The sequence below is a fragment of the Ambystoma mexicanum genome, chromosome 3p (genome assembly GCF_040938575.1).
Source record: "Ambystoma mexicanum isolate Mex_15411 chromosome 3p, UKY_AmexF1_1, whole genome shotgun sequence".
Classification (NCBI taxonomy): domain Eukaryota; kingdom Metazoa; phylum Chordata; class Amphibia; order Caudata; family Ambystomatidae; genus Ambystoma; species Ambystoma mexicanum.
In genome coordinates, this window is record NC_090925.1 from 663,612,529 (window position 1) to 663,639,320 (window position 26,792).

Below are 26,792 nucleotides of genomic sequence, written 5' to 3' on the forward strand. Positions count from 1 at the left end.
CTGCGTTTTGTGGATAAAAGAGTACTTTTAATTATCAAGCACTCACTTTTTGTGTTTGCACCTCCACGTCTGAAGGCTGCAGGACAGTGAGACAGCACTCACTCTGCACTTCACAAATGCGCTTTCCCCAATGATGCTGCCATTTAATTTATTCAATGTACAGGTCCGGAGGCAGGACTCCAAGTGCTAATCCAATGGAATTGATGAATTTTTGTTCCACAGTTGAATCTCGCTCGATTATTATGGACCAGCGAGACAGCACTAACCTTGCACTCCACCAATGCACAATCTCAAAGACGTTCTGTTGTTATAGGAATAATAGCAGGTTTGTTTGCTTGGGGTTCAGCAAAAGATCATTTTTCAGGTTTGTGAAATAGCCTTATGTCTTCGAAGCATACCTAACGTTGGTCTCCATGTGTACAAACATTGCTAACTTAGTACCCATAGAGCAACTCCCTAAGTTTATTCCCAGAAGTCTTAAGTAGAATCATGGCTCTTCCATGTCACTAAATACACCTCAATTCCCTGGTTAAGTAAAATAAGTCAGTGTAACGCAACAGTTGTAATGATGGATTTCTTTCAATTAGCTGGCCTTTCTGCAGTGTTTTATTCATAAATTATTCCATCAGCATTGGAAATGGTACTGATATGCCTCCATAATCCTTCCAAGACATATTGGACCTGACAATCATAACGTGGAAATTGGAGTTACACAAGGAATACTGTGAAATGAATTACAGCATTATTCGGCCAGATGGTACCTCCACGGATGTAGTCATTATATGATTAGGAGGCAATACGTCTAAAGCATGAAAACATCATGAAATATTACATGAAATTATTTACCATTTGGCCACCTCCAACTCCGCCACCAACGACCTAAAGGATACAATAAGCATGTATTTGAATTGTGAGGAAAAGTCAACTTAATTGATGACATTTTAAAATAAATGCATACAAGTCACAATGAAATCGAGTCCCCCCAACGCACCAAAGTTCCGTAATGCTTCTCCTGGCATGTGTCCATATGACATGTGAGATTATCATTCCTTTATTTTAAAACCTTGCACATGTTTCTTTTACAATCTGTGTTTATATATAAAAAAGAAAATGTAGGTCCTGTTTGATGAAGTAGAAGTTTTGTCTTGTGGTAAAAGCAGCAGTAATTCTTTTACTAACAAAACAGTGGCAGAAACAAATTACCACCACTGTTTTACTAAACCACCAAACAGGTAATGATGCCTATTTATCTCTCTCTCTATATCTCTCTCTCTCTGTCCCTCTGTCTCTCTGTCTCTCTGTCTCTGTCTCTCTGTCTCTCTCTCTCTCTCTCTCTCTCTCTCTCTCTCTCTCTCTGTGCTATGTTTCTCTCGCTGCTCCACTCTCTCACTCTCGCAATGTCTCTGTCTCTCTCTACCTTTTGTGAGTGAAAAGCACTTTAGGTACTCATTTTCCGGTGCAAACCCTGGTATTGCTGAAAGCAGCTTGACCCAAAAACAAATACTATTATTATGAAGGACAGCACCAGAAATGATGTGTTCTGAGACCAAGATAAATGTCTGAATTCAGCCAACAGTGTAACTGGGCCCGTGTCTCCTGCTACAGCCTCAGGGCGTGGTCGATAAATCTATTATGTTGTGATATTTGATTTCTTAAATAAAAAAAAGGGAAATCTTCGTGGGTACTTGCACAGACCAGCCTCAGTTGCCTAGGTGCACATAGCAAAGGGAAAGATGCAAATTAGAGGCCTGTCTTGAAACATTGTGCTGTGCCATATCAGCAGGTTGTTGGCCAACAAAAACCCAGTCTGCAAGATCCGGCTAGATGAAGAATCAGTGCAACAATGGGGGCCAAATTCATGTACCAGAGTTGCGTGTGAAAGGAGCGACCAATGTATAAAGTAAGTAGTGGGGAGTCGGCTAGGAATTTTAGGTGCCAGATCTGGTCTATATGAGCTTTTAAATCTCTACTGTTTCGAATAGACAAAATGTTGACCAATGGGGAAATGGAATTCACTTTCCCAGGACATAATATGTAATTTGAAATACATGCACATTGGCTTTCCAGGCACGTCTTCAGCCAAGGGTGTCCCGTAATGTGCATGGGGTGTGTACCATGTACATGTGGAACACTGATTCCAGGTTTGTTTTGGAAAAATCATGCAATGAAAAATCAGGGGCCAGATCTGTTTGTAAACAAGAATATATCAAACACAGACACAATTAGCACATTCACAGGATGCTCCTTTCAATGGGCATATGAGAGTCCTAGGATCTCTGCACCCCATAATGGTGAGGGAGTTAAATTGTAGTAGTCAAAGCACTGTAGAATTGCGCCAATGTCATGGCCTCAAAGGACCACTCTAAGGGATCTAAGCAAGTCTGTGAGTGAGGCAGCAACGTGCTATCATGATTGCAAATGTGAGAACTTCTGTCTGGCACAGTTGTGTTGCTTTCAATTCATGACTGATGTGTGTCTAAGTGGGTGCACCATTGCTCTATGATTATGCAGCAAATAACCCCAGGCATTGCCTGGCACAGTTTCAGTGTGCATTATTAGGCACAAGACAGGGAGTGATGGATCCAGACATTGGAAGCTCATTTACTCGAACCTTATTCTGTTAGTGCTATAGAATACACCATAGATGTAAAACAGTTTAACTTGTGTATGAATCATCCATGAATGCCTTTAATAGATGTCAATACAAATATATATTTTGTTTTTAAAAACAGTGTATGTTGATATATGTATATATATCTTGTAAGCAATTTTAAGTGACAATCTCTGGTTTGGGACATCTCAATACATTGGGCCTCATTACGACTTTGGAGGTAGCCATGGAGCTATTAGCTCCATGGGTGCCTTCAAACCGGGCTCCTTTACCGGGTTCCTGCAATGGGGACTCACCGGGTCATTCCGACAAAGTCCTCCTTGCAGGAACCATTCCCCATTCCCATTTGGGCCCCCATAGTGCTCAAAGGGAATGGGGACGGAGGTAACAACATGCACATTACAAGTGTCCTGTTGTTATCTCCCTCTTCCCCTCGCAGGACCCGAAAAAGACATCTGGTTTTACCAGACATCCGATCGTGTACCGCAAAGGGAAACTCCTAATTGGCGCTCCCGTAATGAAGGGGGCCGGTCCAGTACCAGCCTGCTTCATTACGGGAGCGCCAGGGTCGTAACGAGGCCCATTGTATTTATTATGATTAATTTTGTGATAGATAAATATCTCCACTGAATATGGTTGATATAGAAGATAATGGGCCTCATTCCGAGTCCGGCGCTAACCAATGGCGGTAGTAGCGCCTTGGTCGGCACCGGACCCGTACCAGCACCGCCCTGGTGGAATGGGAAATGACTGCCCTATTCCGAGTTGACCAGGGCGGTAATTCCCCATTCCCCAGGGCTCTTCCCCATTCCTAAATGAGCCCCCATAGGACTCAATGGGAATGGGGAAATTGCAAATAACGGTGACCGTACTTTACGGTCATCGTTATTGGCTAAAAAGCCCCTTTGCACCCTCGTCCATAACGCCTGCTAAAAGCAGGCGTTAAGGACGAGGGCGCAAAAGGAACTCGGAATGTGGCGGTAAGGGATTACCGGCACCGGTCTCGTTAACGGTGACCGGTATCCCTTACCGCCATACTGGGAATGAGGCCCAATGTGTATTACAGCTTCTAATGCGCTGGAGCAGATTCAGGAAAAGGAGCAAATCTGACAAGAAACAAACTGATAAGCTGACATAGAATGTGGCACTCAAAAATGATAATCAGGGAAATGTCATACATGGATGACGAGCTTTGGTGTAGTCTGTGTGAAGCATCTATCTGAAAGAGTTTACATTTCTGGAAAAATAAGGGAAGTATTTTCTGGTGTTTTTGAACATGATTCAGCTCCTTGAAATATCCTCTAATATTTCCAAGACATGTAATGTGGGTTGCCAATGGCACTTATAATGGTGACTCATTATCCAGTGTACCACTCTGTAAAGGATACCTGAAATGGGTATGATGGGTTAAGGAGTTTCCAGGAAAGTATTAGCATTCACTTGTCATAGGCAAGTAAATAGTGAGATTCGTGGTTGTTCGAGTGTACTTGCCAGCGTCTCCCCATATCTATAATTTGTCTGCATCAATACTGAACGGTATTGAGTGCTTCTTATCACTGGGGAAGGCTACCAACCTAGCCCTAATAGTAAATAGTTTGTAAGAATATACCCCGGTTATCCGTGCAACTCATAAATAATCCACATCATGGAGTTTATATATTTTTCAAATGTATGTGCAAATGCAGGGTGACACACCAAACCAACATGTCAGGAATGTAGTCACCAAGGTACTAACCCACTGCAATTTGTGATTTAATGAAACAGAATTTGCATATACATTTGAACAATATATAAACATTGACATGGGTTATTTATGACTTGTGCTGATAACGGGGGACTCTCCTTATAGGCCAGTAAATAGTATGTTTCTTAGAATTATTCTTGAAATGTAGGAATATTTTCATTAGTGTGAGGTGATCTTTGATGCTGTACTTAATATTGTCATTAAGAATAATGTGCACTGTTTCATTGCAATCCACAATCTTCCCACTTCAGACATATGATTTTGCTGCCCCCCAACTATCTGATACATGACAATCTAATAGGCTATGAAATAAGGGTACATCAGTGATATTATGAGATGAGTTACTGTGAAATGTGATGTGAAATCTCTTGGGACATAGTCATTATAGCATTAGAGGACATTGCTACCCAGCCAATAGCACCATCTTGGATTGATGCAACAGTAATGTAACATTTACCACATGGCTACCACCAACTCCACCTTTTTTGCCCTATGGGAAAAACAAAACACATATTTCATTAGTGAGGTAAAGTGAATTAATATATTGACATAGTAAATAAATGTATGATTGTTTCAATGGAACACAGCTATGCCTCAATCATATGAATGTACACAGCTTTTCACTGGCAGGAATTCTATTTGCTTCATGTTACTTTGCAATAGAATATGCTGATGAATATCCTTTCATTTCATCAACTAAATGCATACATGAAATCTACGTATCAGGGATTCATTTTCTAAAGAACCCCTTCCTGCATGAACAACTGATTGTGGTATTTGTGATTCAATTAGTGTCCCTTGGTATTAAAGAAGAGGCCATACGATTCTTCTCTGAAATAAAATGTGCACCCACTGCTACACTAAGGAAGTTTCTTGTTGAGGGATTCCTTATTTTCATTGCTGTGTTCCATTCAGGTGATCGACACTGATTTCCCATGACCAGGAGTTTATGAACAAATTATGCATTAGGACTATCAAGCACAGTGTGTATGTGTGTGTGGGGGATAGTGGGGAGTCTGTTTGGGTCTGCATGTGTGGGATGTGCCTGGGTGTCAGTGTGTGTGTGTGTGTGTGTGTGTGTGTGTGTGGTGTGGGTGGGGAGGTCAGTGTGTGGCAGGGGCTGTGGGGGATTTGCGGGTCTGTTTGTGTCTACATGTGTCTAAGTGCTTCTTTGGATTGTGATGGGCTAAATCTTCCATCTTGCACATGAGACAGCAATTAGAGATTCTGCATGCTCCGTGTCCATTTGCAACGGGACCTTGCCCATTCAAGGTAAACTTTAATTGACACTTCAAAATGTGTCAGCATGGCAGTTAAATGTTCACATGATAATATAAAGCATGATTGCTTCTATGGAATTGCTGCTATGACTGAATCAGGAATGTAGATGTAAGTAGCCGCTTCTGCGCAGACTGTGGGCTTCCTTCTTCTTTGTTTTATGGATAAAAATATGTTCTTGTATTTTAGCATTTCTGATATCTGTGCTTTGACAAGCTCCTCCCCTGACTTGGGGGACTGCATGAAAGGTGTTTTGGTCGACCTGGTCGCCTGGTCACACTTGCTAGCTAGATCAACACATCTCCGTTTTGAGTCGCCATGTCCACTTCATGATTTTTATATGAGTGAAGCTGTGTGTAACTTGTCACAGTGTTTTGAAGTAGACACATGTACGTCAGCAAAGCTGTGCTGTGAAAAGGCTGACAGGCTGTTTAGCAAAATGAGATTCACAAATTTCAATGTACTAAAACAACACCTAAAATGAGGAGCTTTGGTGTAGTCAGTCAGAACATTATCGTAATACTTCCCCTGGCATTTGGCCATATGATCTGTGGGCTTGTTATTTCTTTGTTTTGAAACCTTGTATATGTTTCTTTTACAATGTATGTTTATATATAAAAAAAAGTCGAATGTAGGGCCTGTTTCACGAAGTATAAGTTTGGTGGTGCAGAAAAAGCAGCAGTAATTCCCTTACTGCCAAAACAGTGTCAGTAACGAATTACCACCACTTTTTTACTGCATCACCAAACTGGTAATGATGTCTATTTCTCTCTCTCTCTCTCTCTCTCTCTCTCTCTCTCTCTCTCGCTCTCTCGCTCTCTCGCTCTCTCTCTCCCTCTCTCTCTGTGCTCTGATTCTCTCTCTGTGCCACTCTCTATCTCTCCCAATGTCTTTGTCCCTCTCTACCTTTGTGAGTGAAAGGCACTTTAGGTACTCATTTCCTGGTGCAAACCCAGGTATTGCTGAAAGCAGCTTGACCCAAAAACAAATACTATTATTATGAAGGACAGCACCAGAAATGATGGGTTCTGAGATCAAGAAAAATGTCTGAGTTCAGCCAACAGGGTAACTGGGCCCGTTTCTACTGCTACAGCCTCAGGGCGTGGTCGATACATCTATTCCGTTGTGATGTTTGATTTCTCTTTTTAAAAAAACGGAAAAGGTTCTTGGTTGTTTGCACAGACCAGCCTCAGTTGCCTAAGTGCACAAAGCAAATGGCCAGATGCAAATGAGAGGCCTTTCTTGAAACATTGTACTGTGCCATTTCAGCAGGTTGTTGCCCAACAAAGATATGTAGGAGCGTTTGCAACAGTTGATATCATGGATTTGTTTTATTTACATCAACGTTTAAATATTTTTAAATAATGGATCCCCCATTTGTTCATTCCTCTTTAATTACAAGAAGGTGATCAAGCATAACTGTGGACCTCAATACCTTGTACAGTGCTGTATTCCACAACTCTTCCTTCAGCATTAAAAATTGTACTGTGATGACTCCCATAATTCTTCCAACACATCTAAGACCTGACTGACAATCTATATGTGGAAATGGAAGGTACAGAGGGAATACTCTGAAATGTATTGTGGTGACATTCAACCAGATGGTTCCTCAAAGGAAGTAGTCATTATTTGATTCGAAGTCAATACTGCCAGAAGATGAAACTTCTTGAAATATAGCAACAATATATGTGACGTTTACCATATGGCCACCTCCAACTGCGCCACCAATGCCCTATTGGAGACAATAAGCAAGTATTTCAATTTTGAGGCAAACTCTTTTAGAATGGTCACTTTTTTTTTAAAAAAAGGCATAATAGTCACAATGAAATGTAGTCCCCCCAACACAACGCACCTCAGTTTTTTAATGCTTCTACTGGCATGTAGCCATATGACCTACGTGTGTCTTGTTCCTTTCTTTTAAAACCCTGCATATGCTTCTTTTCATTCATGCTTATAAATACAATACTATCTCAGGCTCGTTGGATGAAGTAGTGGTTAGGTGGTGTGATAAAAGCAGCAGTAATTTTGTCACTGCTAAAAAAGTGGCAGTAATGAATTACCACCACATTGTGATGTTTGATTTCTTTTTTTTTTTTTAAAGGAAAAGGTTCTTGGTTGTTTGCACAGACCAGCCTCAGTTGCCTAAGTGCACAAAGCAAATGGCCAGATGCAAATGAGAGGCCTTTCTTGAAACATTGTACTCTGCCATATCAGCAGGTTGTTGCCCAACAAAGATATGTAGGAGCGTTTGCAACAATTGATATCATAGATTTGTTTTATTTACATCAACGTTTAAATATTTTTAAATAATGGATCCCCCATTTGTTCATTCCTCTTCAATTACAAGAAGGTGATCAAGCATAACTGTGCACCTCAATACCTTGTACAGTGTTGTATTCCACAACTCTTCCTTCAGCATTAAAAATTGTACTGTGATGACTCCCATAATTCTTCCAACACATCTAAGACCTGACAGACAATCTATATGTGGAAATGGAAGTTACAGAGGGAATACTGTGAAATGTATTGTGGTGACATTCAACCAGATGATTCCTCAAAGGAAGTAGTCATTATTTGATTAGAAGTCAATACTCCCAGAGGATGAAACCTATTGAAATATAGCAACAATATATGTGACGTTTACCATATGGCCACCTCCAGCTGCGCCACCAATGCCCTATGGGAGACAATAAGCAAGTATTTCAATTTTGAGGCAAACTCTTTTAGAATGCTCACATTTTTTTAAAAAAAGGCATAATAGTCACAATGAAATGTAGTCCCCCCAACACAACGCACCTCAGTTTTTTAATGCTTCTACTGGCATGTAGCCATATGACCTACGTGTGTCTTGTTCTTTTCTTTTAAAACCCTGCATATGCTTCTTTTCATTCATGCTTATAAATACAATACTATCTCAGGCTCGTTAGATGAAATAGTAGTTAGGTGGTGTGATAAAAGCAGCAGTAATTTTGTCACTGCTAAAAAAGTGGCAGTAATGAATTACCACCACTTTGTTACCGCACTGACAAACATGTAACGAGGCTCTATGTCTGTCTCTCACTCTCTCTTTCTCTATGTGCTCATGTTGTTTCTCTGTTTCTCTCTCTGTGCCACTCTTGTAATTTTTCTTTTCTTCTCTACCTTTGTGAGTGAAAGACCTGTTGTTGGGTGTTCATTTCCTGTGGCAAACCGGGTGTTGCTGACAGAAGCTTGACCCAAGAACAAACACGATTTTTATGAATTGAACTCACGGACAGTACCAGGGGATATGAGTTCTGTGACCGAGTTAAATGTTTAACTTCAGCCAACAGTGAACAGGGCCTGTACCTCCTGTTACAGCCTGAGGGTGTGCAATGAACGGGATGGATTGCATAGGTTCACATACCAAATGGCAGAGGTGCAAGGCAGAGGCCTGTCTTGAAAGACTGTGATGTTCCATATCAGCAGGTTGTGGCCCAACAAAGAACAGTCTGTCAGTTGTGGCTAGATGAAGATTAAGTGCTGCCAACGGGTTTCAAAGTCATGTATCTGGGTCGCATATAAAAAGATTGACCCATGTTAAAAGTAGAGAGTGGGGATTGGGCTGGGATTTTGAGGTGCAAAGGCTGGGCTATATGGGGTTTTCAACCTATACTGTTTTGGCCCGAATATGGACCAATGCGGAAATTAAATTCACTTTCCCAGAAATAATATGTAATAGGTATTGCATGCACACTAGTTTCCAGGCACATCTTCAGCGAGTGGTGTCCCATGATTTATAAGGGGAATATGTCATGCACATGTGAAACACTGATTTCTGTGATCTTGGTTTGTTTAAAAAATCATTATGAGGTTGGCGGTAACTGGCCGGTTCTACTGCCGGGTTGCCGCCAACCCTGTAACACCCCTACCGCCACCTAATATACCGCTGCCCATTTCCATGTAGTCCAGTAGGACTCCATGGAAATGGGTTCACTGAAGCACCGGCACCATTGCTAACGGTGACAGTGCTTCAGTGAGAGACATGCCAGTAGAGGTCTGAAAACTGGGCAAGGCAGGTCAGGCATTCGCGTAGTATGGTGGTCCACAAAGGGTGCTGTTACGTTGCTACCGGCCGTTGCTACCGGCACCCTTATTTCCAGACCGCCATTCTTAAAGTGATGCCCACATTCTGTGCAATCAGGGGTGCACCTTTCTATGGGTATATGAGATGCCTATGATCCCACAACCCTGATATGGTGAGGGAGTGAAATTTAAATGGTGAAATCCCCATAGAATGGTGCCAGTTGCAAGGCACTGTTCCTTAAAGGACCACGCCAATTTATCTAAGCAAGTCTGTGGGTGAGGAAGCAACATGCTCACTATTGCAAGTGTGAGAACTTTGGTGTGGCAAGTTCATGATGCTTTATGGTTCCTGATAGATGAGTGTCTAATTAGGTGAAGCATTATTCTATGATCATGGACCCCAATTTTTGAGTGCAGTACTAGGCACAACAAAGTGAGTGATCAATCCAGACATTGGGAGTACATTTACTCAAAGCATATTCAGTTAGTGCTATACAATACACCATTCAGGTAAAACTGTTTCACCTTCACATTTGATTTATTATGATTTATTTTGTGATAGCTACATATCTCAGCAGAATATGGTTCATATAAAAGACGCTGTGTTTCACATCATCCAAGGTTTTGAAGCAGATTCGGGAAAAGGAGAAAATATGAATGAAAAAATGATCAGCTGTCAAACAACGTGGCAATCAAAAATGACAATCAGGGAAATTGTATCCAGGGATGAAGATATTTGGTGTAGTCTGTATGAAACATCTTTCTGTATGTGTTTAAGTGTCTGGAAAAAATAAGGGCAGCATTTTCTGGTGTGTTTCCCACCATTGGGTGGTGGCTACCTTAAATGCAAGGCCACTTTGGTCGGTAAGAAGGAGATCCCGATGGTGAAGCTTGTGGTTTGACATCATGAAATTTCAGGGGTTTTTCCCATTTGTTTCAAAAGGTGAGCATGGATATTTTAACCTCTGACTTGTTTAGCTTACAAGAGGTCTGACTGATAGAGGCCCCTACAGTTGTTGGGTATTCTGCTCTCCTCTCGCCAGATATCAGAGGTGATCGTGGACGTCCCGTGGCTGGGTTGCTGATAGTGGTGTCAAATAAGGTTTAGGATGAGGTGGGGTGTTTCTCAAACCCTAACCCATACGTTCAGGGAGCCAAGCTTGTATGGAATAAATTAACTTTTCCAGGAAGAAAAGATACTCTGCTACTAAATATGTGCTGGAATAATGTAAAAATCATACAAAAAAGATCTCTTGCTATCAGTCAAAGAGGTCTTGTTTAGCTGGCTTGCTATGGGGCAAAAGTGAATCATTATATGTGGAGATTTAAATAGTCAGTGGGCCTCATTACAAATCGCCCGGCATGGAAACAACGGTGGCGGTAAACCCGCCGCCACCGTTGTTTCCATGCCGGACGATCACAACTCCTGCAGGCGGGAGGTGATGTTCCCGCCAGGTCTGACCTGGGGGGTTTAACAACGCCCGCCTGCAGGCGGACGAAGAAACACCGGCAGCATTACGAGATGCTGCCAGTGTTTCCATGATCCCCATTCCCATCGAGTCCCATAGGACTCGATGGGAATGGGGATTAACACCATTCCGCCTCCGTGATTCCCGGAAAACCAGGGTTGTAATGCCCCGGTAATTCCGGGAATCACGGAGGAGGAATGGTAATACGAGTTTGTCGGTAACCAGGCGGTTTTACCACCACGGTTACTGCCGGACTCGTAATGAGGCCCAGTGTCTGGAATGGCCAGTGGAAAAAGGTCTTACGGGCCCAAAAATTCAGCTTGGAAAAGGTGGCGGGCCTGGAGGGAATTTATGGAGGAGTGGGGTCTTCTAATCTTAAATGGGACATTAAGGGGGACGAGTCTCCATACCACACTTGGGAGAGGGGCATGCAAAGAAACGTTTTGGATTATTTCTATGTTTCTGAGGATATTTACTGTGAAATAGAGCAATTGACCATGGAAGAAACATCAGCGAGTGACACTTGCCTCTCAAAGTTGTGTGGGCAGTAAACTCCAGTAAGCAGAAAATTGGAAGATATGCATTTGACGTGGATGGGAATATAGAGGGGTAATATAATGCGTTGGAATGAGTACCAAATTATGTTTTTTAACACCATACTGACATCAGGGGAATTTAATGTTTGCTTTGAGGAAGGGTTTTAGGGGAACAACTATCGAGGAGTTTGGGAGGAGATTTTTAAGAGACTACCAAAAAGGAAGGTGGGTAAAGTGGTGCATAGGCATACATTTGACAGGGTGATTATGCTTAAAAGAGAGTTAGGGTGCTCCTTTAATGGGTATGTCATGAGGATGTGGTTGGTAGAAGTAAACACCTATACATCACTATCTCCACCAGCTGCTACTGAGGGATGCTCGCAAAATGCTGGAGGTCATGGCGAGTAAAAACTTGTATGACCTTTGGAATCTATTGAAAGATAATGACACTGCACAAACAGGGTCACAAACAAACCTGATAACAGATGAACTGTGGAAGGCTCGCTTCACTGAGATCTAGAAAGCACACAGTGACATCACGTGTGAGTTTGGTTGGACAGCTAAAAGAAAGACAGAGTGGGTGCTAACGTGGGATGGAGATGATCTGTTTGAGTAAAAACTCTATGGCACCGGGGCCAGATGGATTGGCTATGACTGTAGTCAAGAACAACCCTTTAGTGTGGGTAGTTATTCTAAACAGGATTTTTAAGGTGATAAAAAGGGAGAAAGAGCTGCCAGAGTCTTGGTTAATGGCAATAGTGATCCTGATATTTGAAAAGAGCTCAGGTCTAAGTAATACCACCCATAGGGTTATCTCCCTGCTGGATTGTCCAGCCAAGATCTTCACAGGTTTTGTACTGAGAGACCTGAAGAATTGGGCAAACAATAATAGAAGGATGGACATATTTCAAACAGGGTTCTGTCGAGGTGTAGGGACAGAGATGAACGGCTTTCTTTTGGAACTGTTGAAGGATGTGTTCAAACATAGCAAATCCCTTTATGTTGCCTTTATAGACTTCTTAATGGCGTTTGACACTGTGCCAAGGAATAAGTTATGGGCCCAACTTGAGAAGTGGGGTTGTCCTCCTGCTTTACTGGCGATCTTAATAGCGTTACACACGGATACTTCTATGTGTGCAAGATTGGATAGACAGGGCAAATTATCTGCCCCGATTAATTCGGCAACAGGCCTGAAACAAGGTTGTTTGCTGGCACTTATCTTATTTATTCTGTTTTTATCCAACCTGGGAGAAGCCTTCTGGGACATTAATGTTTCTCCCCAAAAATTAGACGGCACACTGACTATGTATTGTATGCCAATGAGTTGATATTAATGGATCATATGCCCATTGGGCTGCAGCGCTGGTTAAATGCTTTAGATGCATAGACCAAAATGAACAACTTAATGATCAGTGTCACTAAATCAACAATCCTCATCCTAAAAAAGGGGTCAGAGAGAGCAGGAGGACAATTCAAGAGGTTCATAGGTGAGAAGCCCTTGGAGAAAGTGGACTATTGCATTAGCTGCTTAGTCAGTGCTCATAAATAAGAAATTCAGGTATTTTTCAATAATTCTGGTACGAGAGTTTTATTGTAAAAAGGTGGTTCTTGTTATGATGTATATGGAGCAGAGACAACCTTGTTTTCAAGAGGGCAATGGGGTAAACTAAAAGGGGCTTTTTGGAGGAGAATTGCAAAATTACCAAACAGTGTTGCAGTCCGGGTACTAAGGTATGAATAGGGCCTAGTGTCCATGGAAGCACTGGCCATGTGGAAAAATGTAAACTTCCTTCGGAAGATCTATCTTGAGGAAGAAGGATCTAGCTGAGGGTTGTTAAAGTGTGGTTTAGAAAATAAGTCCTCGGCCCCTCCTGCAAAAATGGCAGTCACAGTGTCTTGTAATTTTAGCTGCATTGATTCTTTGGTGGAGTATTTGTTAACTAATTCAACAAAAGTAAAAAAGAGGCTTTGGGAGAATGATTGGGTTCACACTGTCAAATGTGTCAGGCATTATCATCAATTTGTGGGGGTATTGTTAGATGTTAGCGCTTATAACACAATGCCACACTACCTGAGTAGATGTTCAGGGAATATTGGTGAAGTCAATGTCTACGCGTACGCCTGAACTTATATCCAACCAACGAAATCATAGGAGCAAAAGGATGGACGGTGTAATTCGTCACTTAGGGTGGGGTAGGTTTGATAAAGTGGACAATATCATAGAAACAATATATTCCCTGACGGTGAACTGCCATGGGTTGAGCGCCTAATGCCAGACAAACTTTGCGCATGCTTAAGGGATTTTAAGGATTTAGAGGCAGGATGGTTATGGCAATGCATTTTTCTAGAAGAATCTTTTAAATGGCCATTGGCTGTAATACTTGTTATGCAAGATGTTCTTGCCCTACCAGAAGGAGTGTAAGTATTGATAAGATTTAACAGAAGCTTATTTTAAATGTTATCATAAAGTGTAACAAACAATTGATTTGTAGTGCTTTTAAGTGTTTGTTGAAGTGAATAATAATTTGTGTTTCTATTGTGTATGTTAAAGCTAAAATGGATTGCTGTCTCTTTAGTTTTTATGTATGTATAAAGTGAAAAGTTCACTGTGATCTATAACACAAGAAGAAAAAAAATGAAGAAAAAAAGGACAGTATTTTCTGGTGTGTTTCCTGCCATTGAACATGATTCAGCTCCTTGAAATATCCTCCAATCTTTCCAACTCATGTAATGTGGGTTGTTAATGGCATGTGTAATGGTGATTCATTCTCCTGTGTACTACTCCCTAAATGATACCTGGAATAGGTATGATGGGTTAAAGAGTTTCCAAGGCAGTATTGGCACACAATTGTCATAGTCAAGTAAATAGTCTGTTTCTTAGAATCATTCTTGAAATGCAGCAATATTTGCTTTAGTGGTTAGGTGACCTTTGATGCTGTACTTAACATTGTCAATAAGAATAACATGGATTATGTATTGCAATCCTCAACCTTCCCACATCAGACATAGGATTGTGCTGCCCTCCAACAATCTGCTTCATGACAATCACATAGGCTACAAAAGAAATGGACATCAGTTATACTATGAGATGCGTTACTGTGAAATGCCAGGTGGAAACTCTTAGGTCATAATATTATAGCATTAGAGGACAAGGCTACCAAAGCCAATAGCAGCACCTTGGACTTTAGCAACAACAATGTCATATTTACCACATGGCCACGAACAACTCCACTTTTTACGTCCTATCGGAAAAAACAAACAAATAATTAAATGATGAGGTAAAGTGAATTGATATATTCACAAAGTAAATACATGTATGTAAGTGGTCTACATTGGGAACTAATACATCGAATGTCATGAATAAAAATTCAACGCATTGAATCTATTGTTAAAAACAATTGTAGCTTTATGTATACATTAGACAAGTGTGGTCAACTAGTATAACCACTTAAATACATGTCCTTTTTGAGGTTAAAGGGGCAGCCTCAGCCTACTAGTTACACTGCATGCCATAGCACTCATTATAAGAGGGCGCAGCCCGACACATTTGTTTTTAAAAAAAAACATGTATAATTGTCACAATGGAATTCAGCTATGCCGTACCCCTTCATCATGTGAATATATACAGCTTTCCACTGGCAGCAATTCTATGTGCTTTATGTTCCTTTGAATATGAATCTGCTGATGCATATCCTTTAATTTCATTATCTAAATGCATACATGAAATCTACTTATCAGTGATTCATTTTCTGAAGAACCCCTCCCTGCATGAACACTTGATAGTGCTAATTGTGTTTCAATGTGTGCACTTTGTTTTTAAAGAAGAGGCCATTCGATTCTTCTCTGAAATTCTAGGCGTGCCCATTGGTGCTTTAGGGAAGAATTCATGATAAGTGCTTCCCCTATTTTCATTGTTGTTTCCCATCCAAATTGTGCACACTGATTTCCCATGATAAAGATTTTATGAACTAATGATGAATTAGTATTATCAAGTACAGTGTGTCTGTGTGTGGAGGGGGTGTCTGTGGGTCTGTATGTGTGGGCAGGGCCTGAGGGTCTGTGATGGTTTCTGTGTGTGTTTGGAGTGTGGTCAGTGTGTGTCATTGATCTGCGGGTATGTGTCTGTGTGTATCTACATGTGTCTGTGTGGTTGTTTGAATTGTGATGTGCACAATCTTCCATCCCGCACAAGATAGTGCAGTTACAGACTATGTATGCTCCTCATCCAATAGCAATGGGACCTTGCCCCTTCAAATGAACACTTTAATTGAAATTTCAAAATGTATCCGCCTGTATTTTAAATGTTCACATGTTAATTTAAAGCATGATTGCGTCAATGGAATTGCTACTGTGCCTGACTCAGGAATGTATATGTAAGTAGCTACTTATGGGCAGACTGTAGGATTCTTTGTTCTTTGTTTTATTGACAAAAATATGTTCTTGCATTTTAGCATTTCTACTTATATATATGCTTTGACAAGCTCCCCCTGGCCCCCTGGTCACACAATTTGGGTCACACAATTGGGCTTTCCGCCTGAACAAACTTTGCCTACCTACTATCCAGTGAGCAACTCCCTAGGTTTATTGCTGAAAGGCATAAGTGGAGTCTTGGATCTTCCATTTCACTAAATGAGCCCCGATTCTCAAGGTAAATAAAATATGTAGGAGTGTTTGCAACAGTTCTAATCATAGAATTGTTTTATTTAGCTAAACGTGTACATATTTTTAAATTATTTTTCCTCCAATTGCATCATTCCCCTTCAATTAAAAAAATGTAATCAAGCATAATTGTGGACCTCAACACCGTGTGCAGTGCTGTATTCCACAATTCTACATTCAGCATTATAAATTGTACTGTGATGCCTTCTGTAATCCTTCCAAGACATCTATGACATGAAAATCAGGGTTGGAATGGAAGTTACAGAAGAATTACTGTGGAATGAACTATGGTGAAATTCCACGAGATGGTACCTCCAAGGATGTAGTCATTACATGATTAGAATTTAATACTCCCCAGAGGATGAACATTTCTTGACATATTGCAAAAATATATGTGATATTTACTTTATGGCCACCACCAACACCGCAACCAATGGCCTATAGGAGACAAGAAGCATGTATTTCAATTGTGAAGCAAAGTCCATTAAAAAAGCTCACATTTTTTTAAAAAATTGCATAATAGTCACAATAAAAATGTGTCCCCCAAACACACCTCAGATTTGTTATTCTTCTCCTGGAATGTGGCCATTTTACCTATGGGCTTCCTGTTATTTTTTTTTAAACCTTCGATCTATTTCTTTTACAATTCATGTTTATAAATAAGAAAATAATATCTTGGGTTTGATGGAAGAAGTAGTAGTTTGGCAGTGTGGTTAATGCAGCATTAATTTCGTTACTGTCAAACTAAAGGCAGTCACGAATTACCACCACTTTGTTACTGTACTGCCAAACATGTAATGAGGCCCTATATCTCTCTGTCTCTCTCTCTCGCTCTCTCTCATTCTTTCACTCCATCGCTCTCTCTCTCTCTCTCTCTCTCTCTCTCTCTGTGCTGTTTCTCAGTTTCTCTCTATGTGCCGGTCTCTCTCTGGCAGTGTCTCGGTCCCTCTCTACATCTGTGAGTGAAACACGTTCTTAGATACTCAATTCCTGGTGCAAACCCAGGTATTGCTGATAGCAGCTTAACCCAACAACAATCACTATTATTATGACTAGAACTTGAGAACAATATCAGGAATTATGGGTTCTGAGACTGAGTTAAATGTCACAGTTCAGCCAACAATGAACTGGGACTGTGTCTTCTGCTTCTGCCTGTCACGGCTCGCTCCCTTCACTCCAGTTCCCGTCACTTTGGGGCATGTTTTGGAGTTTTTTCCCTACTGGACATTTCCTCCGAACCTTATGCTACAGTGCTGTGATGAATTGGGAGCGCTAAAACTTTATTTTCCAAGTTACTTCCCTTCCTGATCCATTCCAGGTTTTTGGCAGCCAGCATGCTACGTTAATCTAATGACTATGCTTCCCAGAATGCCTGGCTCACTGCCTCACCTCCTCCCTTGCAGGACAAGGTTGGGTGGAGGATAGGCAACACCTGTGGCTGCAGGTGCAGCAGGCGACACACCTGAGGGGTGTGCTCGTTAAGGAGCTTTAAAAGCCTCAGTTTACTTCAGTCCAGCGCTGGTCATTGTTGCAGTGTTCCTGTTGTGACTGGTCCCTTGTTCTTGGTTCCTAGTTTTTGTGCCTGGTTCCTAGTTCCTGTTTCTTGTTCCTCTGCCCTGGATTTCGAATTTATGTGCTTAATTGATTTCTGCTTTCTGGATTTCCCTTTCTGTCTTCCTCTGTCTGCAGGCAGCCTTTCTCTGTGCTTTACCCTTTGATGCTGCCCAATTTGCCTGTGTTCTCTGTTTCTTTGAAGCCGCCCTTTGCTACTGAAAAACGTGATGCATTAGTCTTTCCCTTTATAGATTTAGCTTTCTGCCTTTTCTCCTTGGATGGGTGGGAAAGGTTTCCTTTTGTGATATCATTTTCCCTGCTCCTGATCCTTACTTTCTATTGGGATCCATTCCATGGTTTCCATTGCACTTCTGCATTTAATTCCCATTGATTATTAGGTGTTGGGTGCTGTTGTAATTAGTCCCAGTGTGAATGCCCTTTGTTTTCCTCACTATTCTATAATCACTATTCCTACTTGCCACTTGCTAGGGTCTTATGTATTTAGTTTCCTCCACCCATTGCTGTTATAGCCTTCAGGGTCCCAGCTTGATCAACTGGGTTTGTGGGTTTACTGACATTCAAGTGGTCTTTCCAGTCCTTGTGAGTACTGTTTCTAAATTCCTTATTCAGTATCATCCAGAGTGTCAGCTCACAGATCCTGTCCTTGCTTGCCCTCTACGTGGGCTTAGCGCTGTCAGTATCTGTAATAGCATAGTGGGTAAGGAGTTTGCCGACTTTCCTTTCAGTCATAAGGAGGTACTAAGTGCTTACCCCACATCCCTTTTCATATATTGGTATTATTGTTCCACTCTATTTGCACTCCTGGGTTTTAGTATACACAAGTCTTGGGTATTGTATGCACATTGTTAGATTCAAAGTTGTTCACTGTGTGATTCCGTGCACATTTCCCTTGCCATATGCATTGCCTTCTTCCTTTCTTAACAGAATGACCAGCCATTATTCCCGTTTGAATATGGCCAGATTAAGAAAGAAAGGCAGCAAGGCCACTAACAAGTTTGTACAGAAAGCTTCCCTTAAGTTTACCTGTGACAATCAAATCACTGATCCTGACTTAAATGAACTCCTTGTTACAAATGGGTATTTACGTGCAAAGTATTTTTCCCACAGGATGGCCCATCGTACATTGCCTGATCCTAGTTCTGTCTTTAATTTTGATCCAGATTCTATGTCCGCACAAGCCTTAGCAGCAGAAAACAACACACTGCAAGATTTACTACACACAAGTACATCTGTTGTTGAACCCCATGATTCCGGTTGTGCTTTACCTCAGATTGAAGAGTTTCATGATTCAAACATAAAGAATGCAGGGGTTCATTGCATATCTTCTGTTTTCAGCCCTCAGTCTACTGCTTACTCCTCTGCACAAGTACTTACTGTAGTCCCTAATGCCAAGAGGTCTGATGTCAGTAGTCTGCTTAAGGGAAACACAGACCAAGTCGGTAAGAGAGAGTATAGATCACAAAACCTGCAAGCAGTAAATGACAATGTACAATCAGAGCTCATCCGGATGGCTAGGGCAGGATCCAGCCCTGATGCCACCATGCCTTCCCCTGTACCTACTGATAGGGATGTACAGTTAAGGTGGGGCATGCTAAAAGCTGAACTTGAGGAGTTAAAACAAGAATACATTACTTTACAAGAGGAGAATAAAACCTTACAGTCTTTTCTGAATACACCTCAACCTTTATCCGTTGATGAAGTGAATACTGTTCAGTCCCTGAATGCGGAGGTTTTTGTAGGTCATGATACTTGTCAATATGTAAAATCTATTGGGAGTGAAAGTCCTTTTTCTAGCACAACACTTATTCAGGGCACAGGTTCTGACAATTGTTCTACCGTTTGTCAGGAAATGCTGTTAGCTGAAGGTTTACAAGCCACTCCTTTACGTAAGATTTCCTGTGTAGCAGTTTGCCATAATTCTGAGCTTGAACACATACATGCTTCTGATTTCCAAACACAATCCACAATGGTGGCATACACAGAATCAGTCACTACTGTAGGCTTAGGTTCTGCCCTTGATCTAGTTGCTAAGACTGAAGTAGACATTCAAGCTGATGTGGAAAACGATGCTACCTCTGTGTTCGCTCCTCTTTCTGCCAATTTTTGTCACAATGAACAGTCAAAGACAGTACAGAATTCATGTTTTGATGGACTCATTCCACAGTATACTGAACCAAAGAACCGGCAGGCAATTCCTGAACTGTTGATTGTTGATATGCCACTTTCAGAAGCTAAGACAGAGGAATGGACATTTGACAAAATCCTGATTAACAGAGACTTTACTATGGTGATTCCTCTGGTTGATTTTGACTTCTACAAAGGAAGAGACTCTGTGTCATCCACTAAGGAGAAGGACAGCAGGGGTACAGCTCAGTCTTTGGTTACTGGTGCCAAGGAGTCAGCCGTGCTAAAGGTGCTTTCCATTCCTGAGCCACAAATGTGTCTGTCGACTTCTGGGACTTCAGTCTGTCCTCCTAGAACTATTGACTCTTCGATTATCCAGTCCACGGCTCTGCAGTCATCGTTGTCAAACGTGTCTTCAATCAATGAGCAATTGCTGTGTCTGCCAGTCACTCAAGAGCCTTCACCATGTACTTGGTCAGAACCAAAGACCTTGACAAGTTTGTCTTCAGCAAACGAGACGGCTCCAGCTTGCATGCCCTCAGCCTCAGAATTTCCTCTGGCATGCCTGTTTTCGGCTACAGTGACTCATCCAGCGGATTATCCTTCAGCCATGGAGCCTCCGGTAGCACATCCTGAGTGCCTGTCTTCGGTCCCAGAGCCTACTGCTAGTTTGGCTTCAGTTCTTGAGAGATCTGTATCCTGCTCAGCCTCGCTGCCAATATCGGAGGTGCACCTGTCTACTCTGTCTGATCATGTCGCATATTCTTCTACTTCAGAGTTACCTCCTGAATCCCAACCATTTATCAGAGATGAACGTCCAGCCTGCCCTTCTTATGCTTCAGGAGGATCACCAGAAGGCCTGCCTTTGACACAAGTTGATTCTCCTAACTGCTTGACTGTAGAATCAGCGCCTCCCGAATATGCAACATCTGAGTCTGAGACTTCTGCCAGCTCTCTCTTCAGAAACATCAAGCTGGATCACGACTCGGGAGGGCCTTACATGCAAGGCCGTTGGACTTGTCTGGAGTGTTACGAGAGGGAGACGGATACCATCCGCCATGGCCCAGGCATCGAACAAGTAGCCGACCAGAATAACAGGCTGGACGGTTCGCATTTGGGGGCCGGTTTGGATCAGCTGCTTGACAGCTTTTTTGTTGCCGGATCCCACATGAGCCTGAGGGAGGGGACGGGCACGGCCCCCCAGCTGCTGCACCATCCGGGTGCTAGTAGCCAAAGGAAGGGTATGACTGCTGCAGTTCAAGATGTGCCTGTTATTGCTCCTGTTGCGAGTGTGCCTGATGTACCAAGTACTGCGTCCATCACTCCTATCGGTATGCCAAACGTCCCTGCGGTTGTATCCCATGTGCAACAAGGTGGCTACATGACTGACACCAGGAGTGCCAGCCTCGTACAACCCATTGGACTTCCAGGCCCCCAAGGCGTGGAACAGATGCAGTCGAACCTTGGTCACCCTCAACCACAGGCCTTTAACCAGATGGATGATGGGAGAAAATACGAACCTCTACCTCAGCCACCACCTTCTTTTTCTGAACATGAACATTTCCTGAAACCTGCTATTTTCTCACCTCCTGTGTGTCTGCTCTCAGCAGGGAGGCTACCAGAGCATCTACCATTGTCTAAAGCATGTTGCACCAGCCTGCCTCCCTCCTCAATGATGTATGAGTGTTCGCTCCCAGAGACTGAGCTTCCCGGACCTTCCAACTCTGTTTCGGGTCCTGCAAGTCCTTCATGCCTTTCTTCGACCCATGAGTCTCTTCCTCACTGAAAACCTGCCCATGGCTCTTCTAGACTGCGGTCTGATTCTATTCATTCCAGTCCCTCTCCTTTCGCCCGCGGGTCATCGTTTCCGTCAGTGCCACCTCCGAAGACAAAGTGCTCCTGTCATGGAAGGAAGATGTTTTGTGCGGGTGACGGCCGCCTGGAGTCGGCCGTGGGAGGGGGTATAGTGTCACGGCTCGCTCCCTTCGCTCCCGTTCCCGTCACTTTGGGCTTGTTTTGGAGTTTTTATTCCCTACTGGAAATTTCCTCTGAACCTTATGCTACAGTGCTCTGATGAATTGGGAGCGCTAAAACCTTATTTTCCAAGTTACTTCCCTTCCGGATCCATTCCAGGTTTTTGGCAGCCAGCATGCTACGTTGATCTAATGACTATGCTTCCCAGAATGCCTGGCTCACTGCCTCACCTCCTCCCTTGCAGGACAAGGTTGGGTGGAGGATAGGCAACACCTGTGGCTGCAGGTGCAGCAGGCGGCACACCTGAGGGGTGTGCTTGTTAAGGAGCTTTAAAAGCCACAGTTTACTTCAATCCAGCGCTGGTCATTGTTGCAGTGTTCCTGTTGTGACTGGTCCCTTGTTCTTGGTTCCTAGTTTTTGTGCCTGGTTCCTAGTTCCTGTGTCTTGTTCCTCTGCCCTAGATTTCGAATTTATGTGCTTAATTGATTCTGCTTTCTGGATTTCCCTTTCTGTCTTCCTCTGTCTGCATGCAGCCTTTCCCTGTGCTTTACCCTTTGATGCTGCCCAATTTGCCTGTGTTCTCTGTTTCTTTGAAGCCGTCCTTTGCTACTGAAAAACTTGATGCATTAGTCTTTCCCTTTATAGATTTAGCTTCCTGCCTTTTCTCCTTGGATGGGTGGGAAAGGTTTCCTTTTGTGATATCATTTTCCCTGCTCCTGATCCTTACTTTCTATTGGGATCCATTCCATGTTTTCCATTGCACTTCTGCATTTAATTCCCATTGATTATTAGGTGTTGGGTGCTGTTGTAATTAGTCCCAGTGTGAATGCCCTTTGTTTTCCTCACTATTCTATAATCACTATTCCTACTTGCCCCTTGCTAGGGTCTTCTGTATTTAGTTTCCTCCACCCATTGCTGTTATAGCCTTCAGGGTCCCAGCTTGATCAACTGGGTTTGTGGTTTAATGACATTCAAGTGGTCTTTCCGGTCCTCGTGAGTACTGCTTCTAAATTCCTTATTCAGTATCATCCAGAGTGTCAGCTCACAGATCCTGTCCTTGCTTGCCCTCTACGTGGGTTTGCGCTGTCAGTATCTGTAATAGCATAGTGGGTAAGGAGTTTGCCGACTTTCCTTTCAGTTATAAGGAGGTACTAAGTGCTCATCGCACATCCCTTTTCAAATATTGGTATTATTGTTCCACTCTATTTGCACTCCTGGGTTTTAGTATACACAAGTCTTGGGTATTGTATGCACGTTGTTAGATTCAAAGTTGTTCACTGTGTGATTCCGTGCACATTTCCCTTGCCATATTCATTGCCTTCTTCCTTTCTTAACACTGCCTGAGGGTGTGGTCGATAAAACTATTATTTTGGGGTACTTTCTGTTTGATTAAATGGGAACTCTTCTTGGGTGCTTGCACAAGCCAGACTGTGTTGCCTAGGTGCATATAGCAAAAGGGAGAGAGACAAGTGAGAGGTCTGTCTTGAAACACTCTGCTGCACCATGTCAACAGGATGTTACCCAACAAAGAAACAGCCTGCCAGATGCAGCTAGATGAAGATTCAGTGCAACCGTGAGTGGCAAACTCATGTATCCAGTTTGCGTATAAAATGAGCGACCCATGTTAAAAGTAGTGAGTGGCCTTGGGATTCTTAGGTGCCGGAGCTAGGCTATATGAATATTTGAATCCATACTGTTTTGTATAGCCAAAATATTGACCATGGAATTCACTTTACCAGGAGATAATATTTAATATGAAATGCATGCACACTGGCTTTGCAGCCACGTCGTCAGCAAGGGATGTCCTGTAATTTACATGCAGTGTATGCCATGCACACGTGGAACACTGATTTCTGTGATCCTAGTTTGTTTGAAAAAATGGTGCAATGGGAAATCTGGCCCCAGATCAGTTTGCAATTTCGAGGTAGCATACACAAACACAATCCTTGCATTCAGATGTGTTCCTTACAATGGACATATGAGATTCCTAGGATCTTTGTGCCCCACAATGGTGAGGAAGTAAAATTGCAATTGTCAAAGCACCATAGAATGGTGCCATTTTGAAGGCCCACTCCAAAGGATTTAAGAACGCTGGGAGTGAGGCATGTAGGAAGAGCGGGCTCCAAATTTCGACAAAGATTAACACTGACCCAACTTGCTTACAAGAGTATGCGACTGAATTGCAAGACTTTAGGCTGAATCTGAATCAGTTTTGTGAGTGCATATTAAACATACATTATATGTCAAGTAAAAGGTGGGGTGTTGAATTTGCTACTATAAAAGCTGGTATTTTCATTTGGACACTATACTATGGTTTTCAATATAGTCAGATTTGCTAAACTAACAACATAATTACTCACTAATGTCCTAAACTACTTATATATCCCCTCACTAATGTTAAAGGTAACTCAGTCCCAAGCTCTTTGGTCCAAAGCATTGGTACAAAACTATGGTATAAGCCGGCTCATTTTAAGAGTATATATGCGCAGAATGAAAGCTGTCTTTTTGCAAGGAAGACATGACGAGTTGGAGTTGTGGAATGTGAGAAGCCAAGTATCCCCATTGCTCATTTTCAGAACAGGAAAACGGAGCAGAGAAATGTAACAACACTTTTCATCTGTTGCTGCATTCTAAATGCCAGGCTGATCATGTATTTCTAGAACATGCTAGTGAGTTGGTTTGTCAATGGGAGGTGGTTCTGATTAGCACATGACATCACTTCAAGGGTGGTATTTTCTTACATTTTATGTAAGCAAACATACATTCATGGGAGGTCACAGACAGAGGGTTTAAAAAGAGCTGAAGTCTGAAGGCTTGGCTCTCTTGGGCACACTCTCGCTGCCTGGCTGGGAGTCGATGTGCTGCTGATATCTTCCTTTGACTAGTGGGAGATATCCAGGTAAAGGAATTCTTCAGTGCGGACTCCATCCAGAGAGACGGAAAGGGGTCCTGGATTCACTGTACCAGGGGGTACACAGAACCAAGTGTGTTTTTTGGTGACTTCCAGTAAATTGAGGAGCTCGAGATGAAGGAATGAATGAATATCTTTACAAGAATAATTTACAAGCATTTACAGTATGAAGAATTTTATTTAAAAATTGACAGATTAGAAGAGTGTCCCATTCTTAAACCTAGAAAACTATTTTTCATGTGTTTTTTTTTTTTTCGTTCACATAAAAAACTTATGTTCATTATACAAAAAAAGCTATCTAGCGTGGGGGAAATTTCTAATGAAATATATGTTCGGTTTTATCTAGGTTCATTTTGAATCACAGAGAATGCAAAATAGCTCAGTGCATTGCATATGTTTGTAATTCTTTTATAAATTGTAACCTTTAATAAAGCGCAAAAGGAAAGAAACAATTCAGTCTCAGATTACTTATTGTATGTCCTGGTTCCTTCTGGTAAAACACAGACAGCTGTTAACCGGATGGTAATTGCGTATTACTGCATAGGATGATGTATTTTACCGCTTGTAGTAAGACGCATAACCAAATTGGTCACTGTGAATTGGGTCTATCTCAGGGGCTGTTTACATGAAAAATAGAATTCAGGTGTCCTGGTAATTGTATGCTGGTTTACTGCCAATGTTGTATTATAAATAAAATATCACACGCTGATGAATTTATGATTTAGATTGTACCAAGTCCAGTTTTAGCTTACTGTTTATGGACCCGGTATAAGAACAGTATCAGGCAGTCCCGTGTATTTAGGGCTCACACCATGCCCCAACAAGCTCCCTCAAAACATAGCAAAATACCTCTGACAGATGTATGATGTGTTGGCCGGGAATCAGCTAAAATTACTGGACGTGGCCTTGCATCATAAAGCATTACCATATTGTGCACTCATTCTCCAAACTAGAACTGTGAGGGCAGTGCCAACAACTGTTCTGTGTGCACATAGACCTTTGTTATTGTGTTATTGGCATTATTGTGTCATTGGTGCTAGTCCCAACATGTCGGAGATAGAAGTTGGGATTTCAAAACTATCAGCTTATCTCGAAACCAGAATCTATGCTTTCGACACATGGTCATTTAAAAATCTGATAACCAGGAAAATACAGGATTATTCCTCCGCCACCCGATGCAGGGTCGAGAAATGGATCTGCCATGGATAAAGACTGCTCCCATCACCCAAATTTTAAACATCGCCAATTTGTCCTCTTATCAACGTGGTCCACTGCCTCCACAAAATAAATGATGATGTGCAGAGTCTGAAGAGGTGGAGCAAAGTAGTAGATCCAAAGGGTCAATAACTGACCTATGTGATCTCTCTACTTACCCAGACGAACCTAAGGAGCCTTGGTCGGTTTTGCAGCACAAAAACAGTGACCCCAAAGGTGAAAACCGCAACAAAACAACAACCTAGATGCTCGCAGGGATGCAAAGGAGCTTGAATCTAGGAATCGATTGAAGAACAACGGTGGAATGAGCATTACGAACAATACTGCTCTAGTTTCAAAACTGAATCCCAAACAGACTTCTATCCAATGAAAGAGTCAAACTCACTACTCAACTCAAGTTCACTCTACATCAAATGGCAACAACTCAAATTCAACTTGCAAACTAAGACTTCAAAATCTTCATGCAGAGGATGGTGAGCTTAAGTTGAACCGACACAATGTGATGAAACTCTTCAACTGTGTGCCGTCATTGCGCACAGTTGTGTCCGAGGACATTAAAATCGTAGAATATGCAACTGAGAAGTGCTGTGACCAAGTGCTTCTTCATATTACACCTGCTTCAGTACGAAATACTATTCTGAAAGCCACAAAC

The 26,792-nt window shown here is 42.1% G+C and overlaps 1 protein-coding gene across 9 annotated transcripts in view; it reads right to left on the reverse strand.

Moving 5' to 3' along the window:
- The window catches only part of LOC138580695 (uncharacterized), a 583,872-nt gene that overhangs the window by 156,774 nt on the left and 400,306 nt on the right, over nt 1-26,792 (reverse strand). For 7 of the 9 annotated variants that reach the window (XM_069651436.1, XM_069651434.1, XM_069651435.1 and 4 more), the window contains 6 exons: nt 16,747-16,779; nt 14,892-14,924; nt 8,278-8,310; nt 7,333-7,365; nt 4,813-4,845; nt 847-879 (listed from right to left, as the gene is read on the reverse strand). The exons of 1 other annotated variant lie outside the window; for it this stretch is intronic. In XM_069651436.1, coding sequence (XP_069507537.1) covers nt 847-879; nt 4,813-4,845; nt 7,333-7,365; nt 8,278-8,310; nt 14,892-14,924; nt 16,747-16,779 — 198 coding nt within the window. The remainder of the gene's footprint in view (nt 1-846; nt 880-4,812; nt 4,846-7,332; nt 7,366-8,277; nt 8,311-14,891; nt 14,925-16,746; nt 16,780-26,792) is intronic. One more of the 9 variants, XM_069651438.1, reaches the window with a different exon arrangement.